Source organism: Pneumocystis murina, assembly GCF_000349005.2.
Source record: "Pneumocystis murina B123 chromosome Unknown supercont1.6, whole genome shotgun sequence".
In the NCBI taxonomy this organism is placed as follows: Eukaryota; Fungi; Ascomycota; class Pneumocystomycetes; order Pneumocystales; family Pneumocystaceae; genus Pneumocystis; species Pneumocystis murina.
This window is the reverse complement of record NW_017802364.1, coordinates 45,460-66,997: the sequence shown is the minus strand read 5'-3', so window position 1 is coordinate 66,997 and position 21,538 is coordinate 45,460. Positions and strand designations below refer to the sequence as shown.

The 21,538-nt window shown below is 28.2% G+C and overlaps 15 protein-coding genes and 1 non-coding gene across 16 annotated transcripts; 7 read left to right on the top strand and 9 right to left on the bottom strand.

Annotated features, from left to right (window-relative positions):
• Positions 1–290: 290 nt before the first annotated feature.
• PNEG_01140 (hypothetical protein) lies at positions 291–854 on the top strand (the record flags this gene model as incomplete). The annotated part of the gene is made up of 5 exons (XM_007874863.1): positions 291–335; positions 387–479; positions 538–612; positions 668–754; positions 801–854. 5 exons carry the CDS (start codon positions 291–293, stop codon positions 852–854), a joined length of 354 nt encoding a protein of 117 aa, XP_007873054.1.
• A 141-nt stretch (positions 855–995) lies between these two features.
• PNEG_01139 (hypothetical protein) lies at positions 996–3,179 on the bottom strand (the record flags this gene model as incomplete). The annotated part of the gene is made up of 10 exons (XM_007874862.1): positions 996–1,123; positions 1,166–1,368; positions 1,411–1,745; positions 1,790–1,932; positions 1,979–2,138; positions 2,182–2,599; positions 2,640–2,758; positions 2,803–2,820; positions 2,867–2,977; positions 3,027–3,179. The coding sequence occupies 10 exons, from the start codon at positions 3,177–3,179 to the stop codon at positions 996–998; spliced, it is 1,788 nt and encodes a 595-aa protein (XP_007873053.1).
• Positions 3,180–3,566: 387 nt separating this feature from the next.
• On the top strand, positions 3,567–4,964 carry PNEG_01138 (hypothetical protein). The gene is made up of 5 exons (XM_007874861.1): positions 3,567–3,743; positions 3,799–3,955; positions 3,999–4,129; positions 4,175–4,533; positions 4,578–4,964. Exons 1-5 carry the CDS (start codon positions 3,607–3,609, stop codon positions 4,673–4,675), a joined length of 882 nt encoding a protein of 293 aa, XP_007873052.1. The 5' UTR covers positions 3,567–3,606; the 3' UTR covers positions 4,676–4,964.
• Positions 4,965–5,018: 54 nt separating this feature from the next.
• On the bottom strand, positions 5,019–6,137 carry PNEG_01137 (60S ribosomal protein L1-A; the record flags this gene model as incomplete). Its single annotated transcript, XM_007874860.1, has 6 exons — positions 6,084–6,137; positions 5,786–5,857; positions 5,433–5,740; positions 5,279–5,368; positions 5,119–5,234; positions 5,019–5,075 (listed from the first exon to the last, which is right to left on the bottom strand). The coding sequence occupies exons 1-6, from the start codon at positions 6,086–6,088 to the stop codon at positions 5,019–5,021; spliced, it is 648 nt and encodes a 215-aa protein (XP_007873051.1). The 5' UTR covers positions 6,089–6,137.
• Positions 6,138–6,449: 312 nt separating this feature from the next.
• Positions 6,450–6,522, top strand: PNEG_05018. Its single transcript has one exon. It is a non-coding gene; the product is annotated as a tRNA-Arg (tRNA).
• An 89-nt stretch (positions 6,523–6,611) lies between these two features.
• On the bottom strand, positions 6,612–8,574 carry PNEG_01135 (hypothetical protein). The gene has a single exon (XM_007874859.1). The coding sequence runs from the start codon at positions 8,451–8,453 to the stop codon at positions 6,696–6,698; it is 1,758 nt and encodes a 585-aa protein (XP_007873050.1). The 5' UTR covers positions 8,454–8,574; the 3' UTR covers positions 6,612–6,695.
• Positions 8,535–9,036, bottom strand: PNEG_04280 (hypothetical protein; the record flags this gene model as incomplete). The annotated part of the gene is made up of 4 exons (XM_019757801.1): positions 8,535–8,636; positions 8,757–8,853; positions 8,903–8,915; positions 9,009–9,036. 4 exons carry the CDS (start codon positions 9,034–9,036, stop codon positions 8,535–8,537), a joined length of 240 nt encoding a protein of 79 aa, XP_019613383.1.
• Positions 9,037–9,518: 482 nt separating this feature from the next.
• Positions 9,519–11,191, bottom strand: PNEG_01134 (hypothetical protein). Its single transcript, XM_007874858.1, has 6 exons — positions 11,117–11,191; positions 10,830–11,061; positions 10,665–10,785; positions 10,431–10,622; positions 10,068–10,385; positions 9,519–10,017 (listed from the first exon to the last, which is right to left on the bottom strand). Exons 1-6 carry the CDS (start codon positions 11,121–11,123, stop codon positions 9,526–9,528), a joined length of 1,362 nt encoding a protein of 453 aa, XP_007873049.1. The 5' UTR covers positions 11,124–11,191; the 3' UTR covers positions 9,519–9,525.
• Positions 11,192–11,323: 132 nt separating this feature from the next.
• On the top strand, positions 11,324–12,247 carry PNEG_01133 (hypothetical protein; the record flags this gene model as incomplete). The annotated part of the gene is made up of 5 exons (XM_007874857.1): positions 11,324–11,346; positions 11,391–11,578; positions 11,683–11,776; positions 11,827–11,954; positions 12,000–12,247. The coding sequence occupies 5 exons, from the start codon at positions 11,324–11,326 to the stop codon at positions 12,245–12,247; spliced, it is 681 nt and encodes a 226-aa protein (XP_007873048.1).
• A 176-nt stretch (positions 12,248–12,423) lies between these two features.
• Positions 12,424–12,847, bottom strand: PNEG_01132 (hypothetical protein; the record flags this gene model as incomplete). Its single annotated transcript, XM_007874856.1, has 3 exons — positions 12,424–12,517; positions 12,598–12,766; positions 12,820–12,847. 3 exons carry the CDS (start codon positions 12,845–12,847, stop codon positions 12,424–12,426), a joined length of 291 nt encoding a protein of 96 aa, XP_007873047.1.
• A 133-nt stretch (positions 12,848–12,980) lies between these two features.
• PNEG_04279 (hypothetical protein) lies at positions 12,981–13,275 on the bottom strand (the record flags this gene model as incomplete). Its single annotated transcript, XM_019757800.1, has 3 exons — positions 12,981–13,007; positions 13,029–13,129; positions 13,188–13,275. 3 exons carry the CDS (start codon positions 13,273–13,275, stop codon positions 12,981–12,983), a joined length of 216 nt encoding a protein of 71 aa, XP_019613382.1.
• Positions 13,276–13,370: 95 nt separating this feature from the next.
• On the top strand, positions 13,371–14,775 carry PNEG_01131 (hypothetical protein; the record flags this gene model as incomplete). The annotated part of the gene is made up of 6 exons (XM_007874855.1): positions 13,371–13,420; positions 13,469–13,530; positions 13,576–13,626; positions 13,670–13,840; positions 13,889–14,500; positions 14,549–14,775. 6 exons carry the CDS (start codon positions 13,371–13,373, stop codon positions 14,674–14,676), a joined length of 1,074 nt encoding a protein of 357 aa, XP_007873046.1. The 3' UTR covers positions 14,677–14,775.
• A 34-nt stretch (positions 14,776–14,809) lies between these two features.
• On the bottom strand, positions 14,810–16,558 carry PNEG_01130 (cysteine desulfurase, mitochondrial; the record flags this gene model as incomplete). The annotated part of the gene is made up of 4 exons (XM_007874854.1): positions 14,810–15,152; positions 15,195–15,356; positions 15,569–16,240; positions 16,295–16,558. 4 exons carry the CDS (start codon positions 16,556–16,558, stop codon positions 14,892–14,894), a joined length of 1,359 nt encoding a protein of 452 aa, XP_007873045.1. The 3' UTR covers positions 14,810–14,891.
• Positions 16,559–17,294: 736 nt separating this feature from the next.
• PNEG_01129 (hypothetical protein) lies at positions 17,295–18,428 on the bottom strand. Its single transcript, XM_007874853.1, has one exon. It carries the CDS (start codon positions 18,411–18,413, stop codon positions 17,481–17,483), a length of 933 nt encoding a protein of 310 aa, XP_007873044.1. The 5' UTR covers positions 18,414–18,428; the 3' UTR covers positions 17,295–17,480.
• A 477-nt stretch (positions 18,429–18,905) lies between these two features.
• PNEG_01128 (hypothetical protein) lies at positions 18,906–19,764 on the top strand (the record flags this gene model as incomplete). Its single annotated transcript, XM_007874852.1, has 5 exons — positions 18,906–18,908; positions 18,947–19,088; positions 19,146–19,205; positions 19,254–19,366; positions 19,405–19,764. 5 exons carry the CDS (start codon positions 18,906–18,908, stop codon positions 19,762–19,764), a joined length of 678 nt encoding a protein of 225 aa, XP_007873043.1.
• Positions 19,765–20,192: 428 nt separating this feature from the next.
• Positions 20,193–21,210, top strand: PNEG_01127 (hypothetical protein; the record flags this gene model as incomplete). Its single annotated transcript, XM_007874851.1, has 4 exons — positions 20,193–20,220; positions 20,266–20,414; positions 20,456–20,962; positions 21,007–21,210. The coding sequence occupies exons 1-4, from the start codon at positions 20,205–20,207 to the stop codon at positions 21,208–21,210; spliced, it is 876 nt and encodes a 291-aa protein (XP_007873042.1). The 5' UTR covers positions 20,193–20,204.
• Between the last annotated feature and the right edge of the window lie 328 nt (positions 21,211–21,538).

Below are 21,538 nucleotides of genomic sequence, written 5' to 3'. Positions count from 1 at the left end.
TAGGTTATAAAAAAATATAAAATTAAACATTTTCTATGAAATATAGAAATACTATAATTTTTACTAGAAAACTGTGATCTTAATTTAATAAAAATTATATAAAACTTATTTTTTTAGATATATTTTTGATAAGCTGTTAAAAATATAAAAAAATATATAAAAATAAAAAAAATAATTTTACAGTGAACAGGATTGAATTGTTCTATATAAATTTATAAATATTTTCTGGATTTTTTTTATTTTTTATACTTGGTAAAAGTTGATCGGCAGTTTTTATAAGAATACTTAATATGTCTGTTTTTCGGCCTAAAAATACAATTTCTGATGATCCAAAGGTATTTTGTTTTAGATTTTAATCATATTTAGTATATTTGTTAATAAAATAGCAGTTTTCTGAGAAAAAAATGCCTATTTCTTTGTTAAATACCTCTACTCCAGCAAAAATACAAAAACCTAAGAAAATATTCGTTGAAGATAAAGTATTTAGTGTTTTTTTTTTGATTAAATAAAGATTTTCGAAATCCTTATTTGCTTTAGGCGACTCTTTTATCTATTTTAGAAGAAGTAAACCGTAGATTAGATAATCGAGCCAAAATTAAACAAGAAAAAAGGGTATTAAATGAATTATTAATATTATAAGAAATGAAAAATAACCTTTTTTCCTTAGAAAGAACTAGAGGCAATTAGATGTATAAAAAAATCGAAAATTGAGATGAGAAAACAAGCTAAAAAGAATAAAAAACAAGAAAAATGGGTAATAGAATACATACATTTGTAAATTATATGTATAAAATTCATAGGAAAACACACTTTCGAAAATTAGAAACAAAAAATACTCTATTTCTCATGATTAATCAATATAACAATACAAAAATCAGATCCATTTTATAATACCATATAATATATCATCCTAAATGTAAAAAAAGCTGTAATTAAAATAATATAAAATTGTTTTATGAATTATACATGCTCTTTTTTTCGAATAAAAATCATTTTTAGAGTGAACAGTTTATAGAAATCGCATTAGTATTATTAAATATATCTAAAATACGTTCCTTGTGTTTTAAATTTAGTTGAAATTGTTTTTCAGCCTTTATATTTTTATTTTTCTTTTTCATTAATTCTAAATCTTTTTAACAATATTATAAACATTACGTATATAAACCTTGTAAAAGGTTTCCACTCATAAAAGCCCAGATATCATTTTCAGCATTCTTAGAAAGTAAATAAGCTGATACGAGCATTTTCTCTGCCTGTTCACTTTCAGAATGGACAATGAAATAGTAGCACAATGCTATTAAAGCCATAACTCGAAACTGAGTATTTGTATGTTTTTCTGATGCAGATACAACATATGACAATGAATTCCTAAAGTTATTAATAATTAATCGGTTAAAGATCAAGTATTACTTGGAATATAGAACATCTTTTCCCGCAGATCCACTAATTAAATTCCATGCAAATTTTAATTGTGTAAAACTTGATGATTGACACAATGGTTCAATATTATGAAGTATTTCATAAACTCGTTTTTTATCTTGTAATTGATTTCCTTGAAAAATAAGAACAGAGTTAAGACTTCCTACCAAACTAATTGCATGTAAAAAAACAGGTATTGATTCATATGCTTTCAATGCTGTATCTAATTGACCAGTGAATTGTGCATAAGTTCCCTTTAAAAGCATAAACAATGCTCTCGTAATAACAGTAAACGATGAAGAGTACTTTTCAAGAATTTCAATACACTAAATCAATAAGAACAAAAAAAAAAGAAAAAAGCCAGGCTAACCTCAAAAGCTTTATTAAATTTAGATCTTAACATTAATGCAAAACAATAATAAATTAAACACATTTGACGTGTAATTTCAAACCAATCCAAATCCTTATTTGTTCGTAAACCATTTGTTAAAAACTGATCATAAGCAAAATCATCTTAAAAATTATATCAATAATAAATAATATCATATAAAAAATTTACATCTTAGCATTTCTAATCCTTCGTTAAAGAAAACTTCTGCCTTAGAAGAACTATAATCTGGCAAATAACACATTCCAGACAAAATATGGCCATATATAAAAAGTTGCTGAGCATTAAACCAATAAATTTTCATATTAAGTCCATTTTGACTTAGCGGTAACTAAATTGCATTAGCTTTTTTTTAAAATCCGTATAAGCACAACATTAAGAGTATCTTGATATAAACAGTTAGTTTCTTCTGCAAATGCGTCAAGTTCATGATGTAAATCCCTCAATTCATGTATGGCTTCTTTTCCATATCCCTGAATTAAATTTAAAAAAATATTAAACATCATTTTAATCATATTCAAAAAAGATATATTGCTAATTTTTGTTTGTATTGCTGATACATAATTTAAACATTTTTTTGCCATTTGATATTCTTCTGTTTCAATTCTTAGATAAGTTTCAAAAAGTCGCGCAACAATGCAAACTAGATTATCATTTCGATTCTCAGCAATACAAATGATCTTCATTAAAGTAGATAAACGACCCATTCGTTCTGAATCTTGATTTACTGCATATGACAAAATATCAAACTGTAAAAATAAAAAAATATAAATCCAATCAACCATTTGACGTCTAATTCATTTAAAATTTATATAAAATGTTTTTTAATTACTCTTCTGCTTCTTCAATACACGATTTAAGCAAAACTTGTGCTGTTTTTAATGATTTTCGAGCAACTATACGAATTTGCAAATGCTGCATTGCGAATTTCGTTTCTATATCTTCATTTTTCTACATATTTTTACAATTTATATCATTTTTTTCACATTTCTTACTCTTTGTGCTAAAATTACCTAAACATATTCATATAAAATGATTTAAAATACATAAAAAACATACACCTTTACTAAGAATCCATTCTGCTTTTTGTATATCTTCTGTTTCATAAAAAATCACTTCTGCCATACGAAATCTCGTCTTTATTTCAATATTTACTTCCAATTTATCATACTATAATTCATGAACTATAAATTATCTAATATTTATACATAAAATATACACAAAGCAATGTTTCAAGACATCCAAGACCCGTTGCAATCAATTTATAATATTCTTCATAAGGAAAAGGTTCTTTTGAAAATGAAACAATCCTTTTTGCTTCTGAAAAAACATTTTCTGCAACTGACCACAAAAATATATGAGGCGATAACATTTAATTCTTTAAGGATTTAAACAATATTTTATTATATTTTATTATATATTAATTATATACGTCGGTCCTATATTTCATTACATATAACACCCATAATAAGTACAAATACAATATATATAACTTCTACACCATCCAAATCTCATAAATACTTACTATATTCTCTTTTTCTATAAATTTAATTTCTTGAAAAACGACTTATATCATACATGAATAATAAAGAAAAAAGCAAAATAAATACAAATAACTAAACAAAAATTACAATAAATAAAATTATTTTCCTTTGAAATTTATTTATTAACTGAAATAAAGAGGGCTTTAGAAAAATTAGGCGTAAATTAAAAAAGTGTGCCCAAAGACAAAGATCGTAGGTTTAAACTTTTTAAAAAGCGGTAAAAAAATCATCATACTCTTCTTAAGAAAAACAAATATGTCAGCTGAACGATTTCCTTCTATTCCTATTTCTTATAATAGTCCATCATCATCTACATCAGGATTTCAAGCTTTTCAAACATATGTTAAATATTTTGAAGAATGTGTAGAAACCTTTCTTGGACCTGTTAAACAGTAATTTTAATAATTTTTCTATAAAATTTTATTTCTTAGTTATTTTTTTTAAAAGTTATGTTCCAGCGTTGGGACGATTTTTAATTATTGGGACATTCATGGAAGATTCAGTACGTATTTTAACACAAATGAGAGATCAGCTATATTATTTGGAAGTTCATCGTCATTTTTATCGTGGCTTAAGTCATGCATTTCTTATTATTAATGTTATTGTAAGATATTTTTATATTAGGAAATGAAGGTTAAGGTGTAAAGGCGATGTTGACGGCATCTTTTATGATTGTGGCACGAAAAAAATCGGAAATAGCAGTTGGCATTTTATTTGGGGTTGTAATTGCACAGGCGTTTGGATATGGGTTAATCTTTGATAAAACACTTTTTTTCCGGTGAAAATTAAGAGATAAGATATTTACTATATTAATATGTTAAAGAAACATTTCTATGACGGGGGGATTATTAATGGTTTTATCAGATTCGTGGTCTAAGAAACAACATTTATTTGCCGGATTACCTCAATTATCAGAAACAGATCGTAAAAAATATTTTCTTGCAGTTGGAAGAGTTCTTTTAATATTTCTTTTTACTGAATTCATTTTTAAGGAAACATGGACAACTGTCCATGTATTCATGTTAATTTTTTCTTTAATAGCATGCTTTATGGTAATTATTGGATTTAAGGCGAAGTGGAGTGCCTTTTTTCTTGTTTGTATCTTGAATATTTTTAATATTTTGATTAATAATTGGTGGGATACGAAAATTACAGAAATGGAAAAGGATTTATTAAAATATGGCAAATATATATTTTTAAAAAAAAATAGAATTAATTTATTTTAGATTTTTTTCAAATGCTTTCAATTACAGGAGGATTGATTTTACTTGTCAATATGGGTCCTGGAGGGTTTTCTGTAGATGAAAAGAAAAAAATTTATTAATTAATTCATCCAATTAATACATATTTTCAATAAATTATTAATACGGCATCGTTTTTAAACGCAATTCTTTTAATATGGCTCTTTCAATACATTATAATTAATACTCATTTTTAATATTTATTCTTTCAATACAATACTAATTTATTTTTTCAATGCAAAACCAAACATACTTTTAATAATTCGTAAACAGATCTAACTGTACAATTTTCTCCTTAAATAGGTCGAATATACAAGTGGTCTATCTATATAGAACTTTCTACAATTCAATAATTGATTATATCAAAAAAGGCGCAATATACAAAATAAATATTTTATAAAAACACCATTTATACAACTTTTTTATTTAATATAATCGATAGGGACGCCCCATTGTCGATTTAATTACAAGTGAACCTACATTCTATTCTTTTCAACATATATATAAATATATAAATTCATTTTACCTGCCAAGCTTTTTTAAGAAGAGATACAAGGAAATTAATAGAAAGCATAATATTTGCAACCAATTGATCTTCTGTTAATTGAACATTTCCAACTGCAACACCAAGACATAAGACCTCTGTATTTATTAAAATTTAACTAAATATTTATAAAATAACTGACTCTTAAGTTGAAATTTAATAGTCGCTTCAACTTCTGTTAATTTAGTACTAAGATCATCTGTGTGAGATAAAGGTGTTGGGAATTTTCCCACTACAAAAGCATTAAAAATCTGTTTTAGTAATAATATTACACAATAAGTGTAATATATGTTTACCTTTAGATAGTCCTGGACCAAGAAGCCGAGGAATCTGTTTAATTAAAGAATCACTAGATATAAAAGCATCATATTTTTTAGCGAGTTTTTTAACAAGTTTTTTTTGTTTATTAAGTTTTTTAAGGTCATCAACAGAAAGTGCATCAACTCCTAATTCTTTAGCCCGATCTAAGTCATATGCATCTGCCAAAAGACAAATATTTAATCGACGTGGAACATGAGGAAGCTTAACGGTTCCTGAAAAACGCTTATCTCGTTGTGGATCATAATTTTTTAACCCAATTTGAAGCTCAACTGTTTCAAGAAAACTCAAACACTTAAAATAATAAAAAAAATAAAAATATAAGATTTACCCGCGTTTATGTTCTTGTGAAGCATGCAATAAATTTCGAACATTTTCATGAATAGCTAAAGCACTAACTTTACTAGATAAAAAGTTAAAAATATAAAAGAAAATCAAAAGTATTGAAAAAAGATAAAAAGCAGCTATAAAATATAAAATATAAATTATTATTTAATGAATATACTTTTGTACAAAAATCAATATATCTTAATAAATCAACTTATATTTCAAAAAACTTATATATCGAACTTCATATTCAAATATAATGTTATAATTCACTGCTTTATGTTTTTTTTCAATTGTTTTACCTCATTTTTTTAAAAATATTTTTTTAATCGAAAAGTAAAAAAATTAAGACGGTCACTTTTTTAAAGTTCAATATAATTAAAATTATATTGAACCTTAAAAAAGTATAAGAAATATCAATGAGTATACATACATAAAACAAAGAGATATATATAAGGTATATAGTTAAGAAAAGGGTAAAATTATCTACGTATAATATATTTATAAATTATAAAGTACGAAATGTCTATAAAAATAAAATATAATATAAAAAAAAATTAAAATATAAATAATATATTTATTTATTAAATATAAATAAAAAATATATTTCAAATATTTATTTTAAAAATAATGTTTTATGAATGACTTAGTGATACCGCACCTTATTAGGTCCAATGGCCCAATGGTTAAGGCGCATGACTACGGATCATGAGACTCCAGGTTCGACTCCTGGTTGGATCGTGGGTTTTTGAAAAATATAAATTTATTAATATTGAAATTTGGGTTAAGAAATGATAAAATTTATTATCTAATATTCGAGTGAATTATGAGGTTAATTCTTTTATTATTATAAATAGGTATTGGATATATTTAATAGTTTTAAATCATATGATAATAAATATCAAGCAAGATTTTTAGTTAGTTAATATATTATTAGTCATTCTAATGATTAAATCAGCCAACTCTTTTTTGCTTATGCCATTTTCCAATTCCTCGTTAATTGCAACTTTTATTACATTAGTAAATTTAAGATAGTGGGAAGGTATTGTTGAAATTTGCGTAAAATTCATATTATACTCTATCGGAGAAAGCTCAACTTTATTTAAATTATTTTGATTATTACGATGTAAAGTTAACGATTTTTTAGTCCAAAATTGCATTCGTTTTATTGAATATTGATATAATTTTAATGCTAGTCTTCTTCTACCCATATGCTTAGTAAATCGTTTAGCCTTTAGTCCATAAATCATGCAAAACTTTCGAGATTCTAATTTGCGTTTCCTCATATGAACTAATACTTTGCATGAAATACAAATTGTTTTTAACATGCCTTCTCTAAAAATAATAGCGTTACTATCTTGTGAAGTATTATAAAGATCTGAAGATGTTGAAGAATTATCCGTAACAGATGTTTTCATAAACGATGATTTAAGAGGCATTGATAATTTTATACACTGCCAACAAATATTTTCATGGCATTTAAAACATTTTCCTGCTACTTCTTTTCTACACATAATGCGTCCACATCCGCCAAAACACTGTCCAAGCCAAGGTTTTTTAAAAACACATTTATTACAAACACCTTCACCACCAATTTCACAGTAATATTTAACTTTAGAAGACATGTGAATTGTGCAATAAGGTACCAAACAAATTAAACAATTGAAAATGTCGCTATTTCTGCAATTCTTACATAATATACCACATTGTTGACAAAATCCAACTTTCAATGGCGCATGTTTATTTGAGTCTTGCCCTCGAATATTCAAATAAAATAAATTACACTGATTTACACCTTGACAAAGAGGACATACGCTTTCACCACATTTAGCACACTGAGAACTTTGAAGACAAATCCCACAGAATTTATAATTTGCAATCTCCGAATGAATATCACATTTTCTATATGCTTTACTTAAATTAAAGAAAAAATCTCCTGCAGAATAATATATATTATAATCTACCCGTTCATGATCATTCCAATAATCTATACATATTTCTCTATTATGCAACAAATCATTCGGATAATTCATTGAACACGTTTCCACGTCTGTCTCTAGTCGTAAGAGCTTTGCAATTTCTCTAAATATATATAAAAGATTATATTGACTATAATTATAATAAAGATCTTTTGCATACTTCGGCAACCCTTTCATATAACGAACTCTTAATTCTTTAAGAACATATGGAGTAATTGCTAATGAAGAGGATTGTTTATAATAACTTTCTTCACCCGACCAGACTCTTTGAAGTGCCATAAGAATGCTATTTAGATCTTTAAGAGATATAAATCGACAATGTCGAAGACTAATCTTTCTTAATCGTCCTAAACCTGCTTGTAAAATAATAAATCGAACAGCTGGATATTGAATTGCTGAAAAATCTAATATAATCACCGTTAAATATTTTAATGGAATATTACTACGTCGAAAAAGTGATTGTATCGTTTTAAAAGTCGCTAAATGTGTTTCTTTTGCATTTTGATACCGTTCAAGGATACTGCCTTTAGTATAGCTAAGATCAATCATTCGCCAACATCGATCATTATCATAAATAACATATCGCGCTGTTCTACAAACGCAAGATAAAGAAACCAGATCGATAAAATGCATATATTCTGCAATCGTCTCGATAAGATCTGGGTGACATATAATATTAAGAAAATGCGGCATATTCAATGCCGATAATATAAACTTCCTTACTCAACACTAAAAGCGTTTTCCAAACTTTAAATGGTGTACAAAATTCTTTAATTATAGATCAATCGAAGTATATCTTTTGATTTGTGAAAGATCAATAAAGACAAAAAATCCCCTATTCTTAGTAAAAAAAGAATGAATAGGCAATAAAATGGCCTTTTTAAATTCAAAGCATTTATATATGCGTGAAAATTCTTTTTTTAACAATATTTTATCAAGCTATATGCGTTATATTAGTAAATTAAAAATACCTATAAAAAACAAAAAAAGACCTACATAAAACAAATTAGCATATATCTCAATAATTTCGTTATTATTGAGAGATTTTCCTTTAAAATTATGATTCTCTATGCCAATTTTTATACCAATTGATCTTAATTATTCTTAATTTCTGATAAATTTCTTGATAAGCATTATAATACGATGAAATATTCGCTTATGAATTTTAATATATAAAATAACTCAAATATATAAAATTTCTCAAATAAATATTATAATATATTAAAACCGATTTTTAGACTTAAATACGCTTAGAAAATATATATAAATGAGACATGGAATACTTTTGCGAGGGTTGATTTTATATAGTCCGATATATATATATATATTATTAAATTCCAATAAATAGATTAAATGATATAATATAAATCGAATGTCGGAGTTTAAAACTCGTCAAAATCCTATAAAAAGGTGACGAGTACAAATAATTCGATATTCATCGTAAGTTGATTCTTAGACTGCTATAATATAAGTAATTATTGTAGAGCAAGGGAGTTTTCTGTATTATACAGAATAGCCTGACGGTGTCAGTCTTTATGGACCAAGTTACAGTCAAATTGCGATTGTTGCATTGCCTGTCGTTCCCGACGCCGAGAATAATACGGAATGTCTTGATCTGCCTTAAAATCTTTTGAGGTGATAAAAGATCAAACCGAACATTCTGAACTTATTGATTTCTTTAAATTATTTTTTTGACAGTTATGTAAAAATTATACCCATAAGTATCGTAGATTAAATATTTTGAAAAAATTGGATTATATTATACTTATTCGCCATTTTTTATCTCTTTTGCAACAGGTGTTAGTTCGTCTCCACTAAGTTCGTCTACAATTCTCCGTCGTTTGCCGGCTTTTCCTATAATATTATCATCTAGATCAATTTCTTTCATGTAATCAGTATCGTCTAGATTCCTATCTTGTTCATTTAGTAGCCAATGAACGTTCGTATCTTTTTTCTCATTTTGATCATTCTCGTTAGTCAAAGACGTTTGTTGTCTTTTATACATCTTTATGCCTTCTTCTTTAACTCTACGTAATCTTTCTGCTCGCTCTGCTTCGTCGCTTTCATCATCTACAATAAATCCATCATCGTCATCATCATAGTTATCATCTTTAGTATATATGCCAGAAAATCGATCATTTGTTTCTTCTGCTTCTAAACCTTCAATTGTTAAAATAGGACTTTCGTTATATCTAGCATTTCTAGCACGACGTTTTGATTCCAAACGGCGACGAAATCTAATTTTTTCCTCTTCAATCTATTTATAAAAATAAGCCGCACAATACATTAATAATTTTGTAGATTTACTCTTTCTGCTTCTCGCTTAACTTTTTCTGGATCTTCTATATTAATAAATTCAATAATACTAGATTTTTTCATATTTCCTCGAAGAATGGCTTCTGTTAACCTTTTATGTGTTGAACTTCGTGTATCAATTGGTAAAAATGTCATGTTTTTTGTAAATCGTTTTCTAGACATAAGAAGACTTTGAGTTTCATGAGAAATACTCAAATACATATAATCCGAAATACTGTTTTTTATTACTACAGAAAATAATTCTGATCCCAAAAGTAATGATAATGATCCATCTGACCATTTTAAAAAACGCGCGTTAGATTCTTTAGACTATATATAGGTAAATAAAAGCAAAAAATAAATATCCAATTTTACATAAGTTCCATCACTATTTTTAACATATCTCCACCGAATTGTATTCTCAATCCTTAATCTAATTCTTTGATAATTATCATACGAATTAACCGTAGTTTCTTCATATTCTGAACATGCTTCTTCTAAATATGAATTTGAATCAAACGGTTTTTCAACTACCGTTAAAAAATTCGGCATTTTAATATAATATAGCTAATCCATTACCATAAAAACACTTATTTATAGAATAAAAACCTCTCCATCTGTAGATTCTGGCGCTGCATAATTTGAAAGAGTACTTTCTAAAACACGTCTTGCTTCTTGATATTCAAAATCTTCCAATTTTTCTTGAGTTTCCTCTATCTTTTTTATTTTACTAATTTTATTAATCTTTGAAAATATAATATCTTCCTTTGGAACCCTTCAAACCCTTCTTTTGCCTCTTTTTCACTTTCACTGGTATCATCTCCAAATAAATCATCTGATTCATTGCCCAAACCCTCTTTCAATTCTTCCTCTGGAAAATCTTCTAAATCCGCAATCAACCTCTCAAAGTACAATGGTTTTTCTTCATTTATCTCTTCTTTTTCTGCTTCTTTCTTTGTTTCTTCTATAATAGATTCATTTACTTTTATTTTTTCATCAGAATGTCCTTTAAAATAGGAAATAAAATTAAAAAAAATATATACATATTAATCCTCATTTACCTTCCATAGCTAATAGAAAAATAGTAAAATAGAGCCTTAATAGAAAGTTTTTTTGAGGAAAAAATATTTATTAGAGATCTGATGTAAGTTACCTTAGCAACTAGATGACTAGATTATTTAATCTCGACACTATAAAAATATAATAGGCTAGATTTACCAAGTTTTTATTGAAAAATATAATAAAATTGGTATTTTTTTTAGTTATAAATGAGCTTCTTTAATAGCTTTGGGTCTATTTTTTTTAATTTAAATTTTTTAGCTGAAGTTTTTATAGAAAAATTGGTAAATACTCCCGTCTTAAAAAATCATCTATTACGACATATACACAAAATTCTCAACAAGATCATCGTAAATTATTTCTATATCAGCCATTTGTAAAGACAGCATTAGTTAAGGGAAGTTTTGCAACAATTGTAGCGCTTCCAAAATATGTAGATTTGAATGAATGGCTTGCATTAAATGGTAAGACGAAAAAAGTTTATAATATAAACTTGACTATGTTTTATCTAAATATTATGGCCGAATTTAATCAAATTGTTATGTTTTTGGCAATTAACATTGGATAGTGTTTGAGTTTTTTACATATTTGAATCAATTCTATGGTGTTTTTGCAGAGTTTTGTACGCCACAAAATTGCCCGTCTATGTCTGCAAGCTCAAGGTATAGAAGAATAAAAGTAAGATATACTTGACTAATATACATGACTATAGCGTGAATTATATGTGGCTTGATGGGAATCGAAAACAAATACAGTTATCAGCACCTCAATATATTGATTGTGTATTAGCATGGGTAAATAACCGATTAAGTGATGAAAATGTTTTTCCAACAAAAGCTGGTAAATTGTTTTATAATAGCAGACATATTTAGTTTTATGTGATAGGCCATAGATTCCCTTCTAACTTTTTCATTATCGTAAAATCAATATATAAACAGCTATTTCGAATTTTTGCACATATTTATTATTCTCATTTTGACAAAATTCTTCATTTATCTCTAGAAGCACATTGGAATAGCTTTTTTGCGCATTTTATATCTTTTGGAAAAGAATTTGAACTCTTAGATAAACATGATGTTGAACCATTGCGTGATTTAATAGATTTAATGGTTAAAACAGGGATTATTGCATAATAATTTAGAAATAACATCATATATATGAGTGACTCAACAAATGATAGAATAATTGTTAAAAATAATGTTAGATTGTTTTAGTAAAACCAATAAAAATTAAAAAGAAATAAATAATTAATGTTACATCATGTTATGTATATATATACTATTTTTCTTTGATTCTTCATATGAATATATTAATATATTTTTGTTGGTTTAATTCCTTCTGCTTTTACTTGAGTCCAATCAATTTGATCATGAATTTCATGATCAATTAGACCTATAACTGCACTAAATGTTTTTGTTAGACAATATCTCGATATTTCAATATATATCTTATAATTGTATTCGTAGATTTTGTAAATACTTACATATTATCTCCACGAACCAAATAAATCCCATCAACCTTAGTTATTTGCGTCCCTTCCATAGAAAATAACTTTTCATCTACTTGAGAAAGAATAAGATTAATGGTTTGATCAAATCCCGTTAAATATCCTGTCAAAACTCGACCATCTGAAGTGACAATTACCACTTGTTCTAATAACCAATTATTAATACATTTTAATAAATATTTGACCCAAAAAGCATACGATCGACAAATGCTTGAAGAGCACTCATGAAAAATATATAACTTTTATGTTTTTTTCTGAAAAAAAAGGAGAAAAAAGATCAATCGTCAATCAATCAATGATCTACCTTCTTATTTCCTATTTACACGCAAAAAAAAAAAACGGAAAAAACAATGACACCTCTATTTTTCGTCAGAATTAAGAATATCCTCTTTATTTTTTCATATTACATCTCTAACTTTGACTTTTTTCCCTTGACCACTCTCTACTTTTTTTCGACGTCTCTTTTCACGTGCACAAGTGTTTGTCAACGTATGTAACAAACGTCTATCTTTATAAAAATTAATAAAATATTAGATAATTTAGCTGAACTGTTATATTTATATGACTATGGTTTCTCTTTGACAGGGCTTTAAAGACTTCATCAAAAAAAACGCACAAAAAATAGATATTTTGGAGTAAAACTGAATAAAACATTATTCTTTTTGGTTAAATCTTATTTTTGCTTTATAAAGAAATTTATCTGATAAAAGTTCTATTTCCTACCAATTTATTGCCTTTATTTTGGAAGAATGAGCTCGCAGCTTGCAAAACCTATTTCTCATAACTCATTTTCAAATAAGTAAATATGATGTTAAAAAAGGCATTTTTATGATCTTATTTCTAATAGAAATGAAAAATCATTAATAGATAACCAAAATATGGATGCTCTTTTGATTCAGATTCAAAAAGGTATATTATATCTAATTTTAAAATGTTTATTAAGAAAAAAATTAGGTAAAGTACTTAAAAAGACGATAACAAACGATAGAAGCGCGCCTATTATAAGTAAAGCATCTTGTTCTTATAGTATTATTTATCTTTGTCATAGAAAAAGTTGTTTCATATGAAATATCAAATAGAGTAGCATCAACGATGTCAAACTCATCTAAATCTTCATCCAATCACTCAGAACCTCCATCTTTTGTTCAAAAGCTACCGGAGTTGTTTCAAGATGGTGCACCGAAGTTAAAGCATCGAGAAGGAGGTGTCAATACAGGAGGTAATTAATATTTTTTAAAATTGATGATTAAATTCAGACATATCAAAGCTATACATATTGAAAATGCAGCTAATTCAAAAAACATGCAATCTTCTTCTAAAAGGGAATCAAATGCTGTTCAAACTTCCTTATTAAGAAACAATAGTACTTCCTCTAGATCTGTATCTGATTCACAAAAAACAACATATAAGAAAACATCATCTACTGTTTTAACACGACCTATTTGCCTTCCACCTCCTATTCCAAGAACTATTTCTATGTCAGTATCAAAAAAGACCGATGTTCAGGGTTCTTCAATAATACCACCGTTAGCGCCACCGCCTCCTCCACCTCCACCTCCGCCTCCGCCTCCTCCACCAACACGCAATGTTTCATTATCGACTCCATCGACTGCTCCTCCGCCTCCACCAATTCCATCATCTATTGCAGTGAACAAAACAAGTACGAGGCCACCACCTCCACCACCTCCACCACCTCCACCACCCCACTTATCATCATCAATGGCAGCAAATACTTCAAAAGAAACATATATCTATCGATCATCTTCAGTGTTATCTTCTCAGGGCTCTCTTTCAAGACAAAATAAGTCTTATGTGTCTTTGAATTTTAATAAACTTTATACAGGACCTGGTATTAAGCCAAGTAATATAAATATTATGAGTGAAGCAGTTCATTATATATATATATGTTGTTTTAATAGCGTTTTAGTTGATGATTCTCGTTGGAGATTTAAAGATGAAGACGAATTTCCAGCACCACGCACTTTTTCTGGTGAACAAAAAATATTTAGAAGTGGAAGACAAGGTGGAAGCACAGTACCTCTAAACCTAGATTGATATAAACATATTCATTTTTTATTTTCTTTCAAACTTTGAAATTTCATTGTAACATTTCTTAATTTTGTAAATACATATATATTGATTTTCAAGCACAAATATTGCAATGTCTTTTGGATAAAATTAAGGCTAATTATAAATAGATTTATACAACAATACAAGAGCATTGATGTTATTTATTGTTTAAAATAATGACATTATTTTTCAATTTATTGTTAATGGTACGACCATTTAATTGTAGAAGGATCAATTCCTTCTTGTACCATTTCCCAGAGAGGACTTAATTCTCTCAAAAATTTAACCTTGTCCTTTATTATATTACAAATATAATCTATTTCTGCGTCGGTTGTAAATCTTCCAATTCCGAAACGCAATGATGAATGGGATATATCATCTGGTACTCCTAAACTACGAATAACATAAGATGGCTCAAGGGACGCAGATGTACAAGCGCTTCCGCTACTTAATGCGATATCCTACATATTTCTTAATATATATATATGATGAAAAATATATACTTTTAATGCCATTAAAAGAGACTCGCCTTCGATATAAGCAAAAGATGCATTAATGCATCCAGGATAACGACGTAATGGATCTCCGTTAAAATAGACATATTCAAGTTGTGTAAGATGACTTATTAGCCGTTTCGAAAGTCGACTTACATGTGCATAATCATACTAAATTTGTTAGAAAAAAATAAAAAAAATGTTTCAAAATAAATCTAATTAAAAATCCATCTCAGAACCCCTGCACGACCTCCATTATGTATAATAAATAAAAAAACCATTATAATGTCAGTTATATAAAATATTTAATAATAAAAAAGGTTCATCACTGATAGAATACAGAACTAATGTAGATATGGGGAAAAAAATTGTGTCTAACTTACCTCTAGTTCTTCTTTTGCAATCCGACAAGCTTCTCCCATGCCAATAATTAACGGAGATGCAAGTGTGCCACTACGCAATCCCCGTTCTTGTCCTCCACCATTAATTAATGGTTCAATTCGTACACGTGGTCGACGTCTAACATATGATGCACCAATTCCTTTTGGCCCGTACATTTTATGCCCCGAAATACTCATTAAATCGATTTTACATTTGTCTACGTTCACTGGTATTTTTCCTACTGCCTGTGCAGCATCTGAATGAAAAAAAACCTTCTTATCTCTACAAATTTTCCCAATCTCCTCAATTGGCTGAATCACCCCAATCTCGTTATTCACCATCATAATACTAACCAAAACTGTATCTGGGCGAATTGCACGCTCTAAATCCTCCAAACTTATCAAACCATACTTGTTCACAGGCAAATACGTTACATCAAATCCTTCATTTTGCAAAACTCGACATGAATCCAAGACACATTTATGTTCTGTCTGTGCTGTGATGATATGCCGTTTCGTGCTACGATAAAAATGAGTTACACCCTTGATAATCATATTATTTGACTCCGTAGCACCTGATGTAAAAAAAATTTCTTTTGGATCTGCTCCAATTAAGTCTGCCACATGCTCACGTGCTTTCTGAACTGCTTTATCTGTTTCCCAACCATACGCATGCTATAAATCTCTTGGTTAGCCAAAAATATTGAATAAAAAATAATTATTGTTCACAGTTCTCGAATGACTATTACCATACAAATATGTAAAATATGGTAACATAGCATCAAGTACTCGTGGATCAACCGGCGTTGTTGCTTGAGCGTCAAGATAAATAGGCCGAGTCCCTACAGACCTACGCGATATGGAATCGCCTATTCTGCATGTTTTTCCCTCATTTCTTATTAATTCTCCACTTAATCTTCGTATCAATTTATTCCATAATTTTTGCTTTAAAATACACTTTGAAGGACGAGAAAAAAACGAATGCCAATGCATTTAAAAGAATATTAAATATAAGAAGAAATAAATACTAAAAATTCATGATATTTCTCCCTTTTTAAAGGACTTTTTTTATTAATAAATAATACGTGATTAGAAGGTCGTTTGTCTTATCCGCTCGTTTTTATTACAAATCTCTGGATATTACAGTATAATAAGAAAAATACATAAAAAGTAATAAGATAATTTGGAAGTGGCTTATAATAAATGAAAACAATATGAAAGAATATTTTTATAAAAGGAATTGATTTTTTTAATATGTATAGTATTTAAGAGATGATAAAGATAGTTTATATTGGAATACTAATGAATGTTAAAAAGTATAGAAATAAAGAATTTACTGTCTATTAACAGTGTATTACTAACAAGTATATTTAGAAGATAATGTTTTATGAATTGTAATCTTATATAATAAGCTTATTATTAATAAAACCAAAAATGACAAATGAATCTAATAATATTACAAGATATTATACAAGTTTGTTTTAATACCGATGATATGATTTTTTTTAAAAGAACATGTACCCCTAGTGAAAAAAGTGTAAAAATAGAATAAATCTAATCAAGCGTATAAAAATAAATAAAAAATAAAACAACGAATAATATGGCTTTGTAGTTCCTATGAATACGTTGCCTATCCTTTAAAAGGTATAGAAGATGTCATAACATAATCTAATTTTTTAAAACACAAACATTAATTCAAAGTAAATTCATAATGCTCCGAAACATAACTTTAATAGGATTAATGTAATTTTATACTTTTTATGTCTTATATTTTTATGCCTGAGCTTGTTATTTATAGAGAAGTTTTTGTTGAGTTTATTAAATAAATAGTTTCTTTTTTCAAATATTTGTATTACAATAGATTTTCCTTTTTATATTTTTCTATGTTTTTCTAGAAAAAAGTAGTTTTTAAATCTCATTTTTGCAACAAAGAGGAGATTGATGTATCATGAAGTTGACCTTTTAATTTTCTATTTAGCCATTTAGCATTTGATTTAAGAGCCTTAGCCCAATTATCTCGACACTGCCTTATATGCTCAGGATCAGCTGCAAATGGCATTTCCCATACTCCAATTGATTCAATAATCTCTTCGTCAGATTTATTGTACCATTCCGAAAGCAAGTCTCCATCCCAACAGATAACAGCTGGAAGAGCAAATGAGTCAAATAAATTTTTACATGCATATCTAAATTTTTCAGTACAGAGTTCGATTTCACAGTCAGGCCAATTATCGTTGTTTGAAAAATCTGAAAGACAAGTATATTCACGAAATAAAGATTCTGACATCGACATGATTTGAAAACCTAGGTAACATGGAAGTTTCTTGAATGACTTGCTGTTTCTATAGAGATCAAGTTTTTTAAGTACTAAAAGTAAAGCATCTGTAAAAACATCGTCGTCTTTGCAAAAAAAAGATGCGTGAAGCAACATCAATGGATCTGCTTGAGGCTGTTTATAGAATTTCATGCAATAAGCGAGAGAAAATCCGACAATTGGTTCAGAAACCTCATACTTTGCCGCCATTCTTAATACCGAATGAAATTCTGTTTTCCATGAAAAAGTAGTAGGATCATGCAGAACCTCCATTAATAAACTAAATGCTTCTACTTCTGTCTCCTCAACAAGTGTTAGAATATAATGTACACCCTTATGAATCTTGCGATATTCTGCATTATTTGAAAAAACCGTAATATGTCGCAAATATCGTGTAAGACCCGGAGAAAAAAGTCTAATTACTTTTGATTCAACTCTTAACATTGTATTACACCCAACATGTGCTATAGTATCTCCGTAATTAACTGAAAATAATTCTTCTTTATGCCCCATCCACTTATTTGAAATACACATAGTTATATCTTTTGATCCACTGGGCCTATTTAGACCGTTTAAAAAATATTTTAACGCCTTTTAGGCAACTAAAAAAATTTAATAGGCGCAATTTGCGCCAATTCGCGCCTGTTTAAAGCTCCTTTCTAGTTTATTTGAGTTAATTTTTTGTTAGAAATTTATTCGTCGTAACTCATGCAGACAACAATGTCACGTGAAATGTTGTTATATAGGGGTTGCCGTAACAACTGTGCTTTTAATTTATATTTTTTAAAATCATAAATTATTTTATTATTTAATATATATAAATATATTATAAAGAATATATTTAGATTTAGATTTATGATTATACATATGTTTGTTATTTTTTTATCATAGCTAACCCTTTTTACGTGGTTGTCACGGTAACCTCTTCTGTTGTCATGACTACCACTTTTACCTTAACAACAAGCAAACGTTTAAGGTTTGTTGCAAAAAATTATCACTTTTTTCTCTCTTTTCAGGCCTTTTTTAATGGTATTTTTATATTTTATGTGGAAAATTAACTTTAAAAGGCACTTCCGAGGCCGATTTCGCATAGAATTGCAAAAGAAATTCAGTCACTTTGGGCTTCACCGCTTGAAGGAGTACGATTACTTGAAGTTGGAGATAGTACTCTTACTGAGGTTCAGGCATATATTTTCGGGCCTGGAAAGTGTTATCTAGTTGTAGGGATTATATCTAATTGATAATTAGAAGGAACACCTTATGAAGGCGGTGCATTTAAGTTACGATTACAATTTGGTACTGAATATCCATCAGTGCCTCCAAAATGTAAGATTTTAGAGGGATAAGAAAATATATCTTAAAAAAATGGAATAGGCCATTTTATCACGAAGATTTTTCATCCAAATGTCTCTTCAAAAGGAGAAGTTTGTGTTAGTATTTTGAAAAAAGACTGGTCACCAACTGTACATGTTTCGCATATTCTTTTGGTAAGAAAGGAGCAATATGAGTTTTCCTAATAAAATAGACGGTTAAATGTCTTTTGATTCATCCAAATCCTGAATCTGCATTGAATGAAGAAGCAGGACGGTTATTATTAGATAATTATGAATCCTTCTCTAAGCATGCACGATTAATTACTTCTATTCATTCTGTTAAACCTGGAATTGCTTGGATGGAGCTTACTGGAACACATTTATCATCTGATTTTCCTACTTTAACACCTTTAGGTGATAGCAATACAACTTCTAATCTTTCATTTGGCTCCGAAAATTTTGCTAAAGGACGAGAAAATATTCCTGTTACTGAAAATAATCATGATTTAGATAATAAGATTTTAGAAAAAAAAAAAATAGATACACGTAAACGAGGTTTAAAACGACTTTAATGTTTTTTCTCAAAACTCTATAAGGTTATATTAGCTAAAGAAAATACATTATACCTGTATTTTTCATCTTTTTCATGTCAAATATCTAAAACATTAACGGTTTCAACATTCCCTTTATAAAAAGGTATTTATTTATTTATCTTATATCAATATTTATATTCAAGGCATCTCAAAAGCTTTATTAAAATCTTGATAAAGTATTTAAATCTTTATCAAATCATTTTTAAACAAACATAAAATTTATTTACATTTATACATATATTTACTTGTCATCTTCATTTAAATATTAATACTTCAAAATTTTCTTTTTCCCTATATTTTCTCAACCAATGGTTTCCCTTGGAACACTCTGAGATATCAAATCTTGTATATTTAAAAAGTGCTAATCTTTAATTTTCTACTAACTCTGAACCCTTCGACGACAATAATTTTTATAACCTATGGATGAGCTTTCAGGTATGTTTTTTTAATAAATCTTTATATTTTTATTAAGAAATATAGAGCTTGAACGCTTAGAACAGAAGATTACACTTGCTTTGTATGAAATTGATGCTAATTTTAATCGTTGCCATCGAATTGTTACGACAAAGATTTTGCCTATTATCGAGGGCTATGCTGAGCATTCTCGGCGTATCTGGGAGAATTCGAAGGTATTATCTTGTTTATAAGGGCTCTTTTTATATCTTTTAAGTTTTGGAAACAATTCTTTGAAACCAGTGCTAATGTCTCACTTTCGGGTTATGAAGAATTATCTCAAGAAATATCAGGGTTAGAAGAAACAAGTATAGATGCAGGAGACATAGGAGGAATAACAGAAGGAATAATTGGAGGAACATCGGAAGCCAATGTCATAGGTGATACACCATGGACTTCTACACCTCTTGATATCTCTACACCTCATGCTACTTTACCAATGACAACGTCGGATGCTATTACGTCGTCACCGGTAGGTGGATCATTAACACCCCTTATGTCACCAGCAACACGTATTAAGAAGGAAAATCCATTACTACATCGTGTTTTGGATAGTACATGGCGTCTTCAAGTAACACCTCATATACCTTTTGTTCAATCATCGATATCTTCATCATCTCCAGCATTTACATCATGGTTTACAAAAGCTAATTTAGAAACGCGAGAAGAAGAGGATGATTTGGATGCATCTTTACCAATTGGTTTGTCACCGCCAGTGACAATGGTATATTATTTTGTAAGATTTTTTTATAAACTGATATGGTTCAGCAATTTTCATTACCACCTTCGAAACTATTGAAAACGCCAGCACGTGAAGCGGCGCGCTATGTTGTGGATGATATTTTACAAACGGTAGGGGCAGAAAAAAGCTCAACTCGTCCAGATATATTCGCACGTGTTGATGAAGAAAGTCCGTTAGCTTTGGTTGATCAGAGTGGAGTTAATCGGGTACACACTCTTATAGATGAATAAAGGTTGAATAAACATATATTTTTAGAAAAAAAGGGATGATTCATTTTAAATGATATTTAGCAGAATTGAAGGAATCTACCGAATTAATTAATTTATATATTTTTTTTATTATATTATAGAGCTGGTACTTGGCTTTATCATTACTAAGAATAACATAAACTAAATGGCTAAGACCAGGCTTATTTATTTGAAAATAAGTATTAAAAGATGATTTATTTTATAGAATCATGAGTTTTACGATTTTTGTTTTCAAATGAACACGCACAATTAAAAAAATGAAAAAATGGTTATATTTTTGTAAAAAATAATGTAAAATATTATAATTGTT

Coding starts and splice junctions, on each gene's coding strand:
- PNEG_01135 (XM_007874859.1), bottom strand. CDS start 8,453: ATGCCGCATTTTCTTAATATTATATGTCACCCAGATCTTATCGAGACG.
- PNEG_01129 (XM_007874853.1), bottom strand. CDS start 18,413: ATGTGTATTTCAAATAAGTGGATGGGGCATAAAGAAGAATTATTTTCA.
- PNEG_01134 (XM_007874858.1), bottom strand. Junction 10,786..10,829: donor GCAAAAGAAGGGTTTGAAGG/GTTCCAAAGGAA, acceptor TAATAAAATTAG/TAAAATAAAAAAGATAGAGG. Junction 10,623..10,664: donor CAGAATCTACAGATGGAGAG/GTTTTTATTCTA, acceptor GTAATGGATTAG/CTATATTATATTAAAATGCC.
- PNEG_01138 (XM_007874861.1), top strand. CDS start 3,607: ATGTCAGCTGAACGATTTCCTTCTATTCCTATTTCTTATAATAGTCCA. Junction 4,130..4,174: donor GATAAAACACTTTTTTTCCG/GTGAAAATTAAG, acceptor AATATGTTAAAG/AAACATTTCTATGACGGGGG. Junction 4,534..4,577: donor AAAGGATTTATTAAAATATG/GCAAATATATAT, acceptor AATTTATTTTAG/ATTTTTTTCAAATGCTTTCA.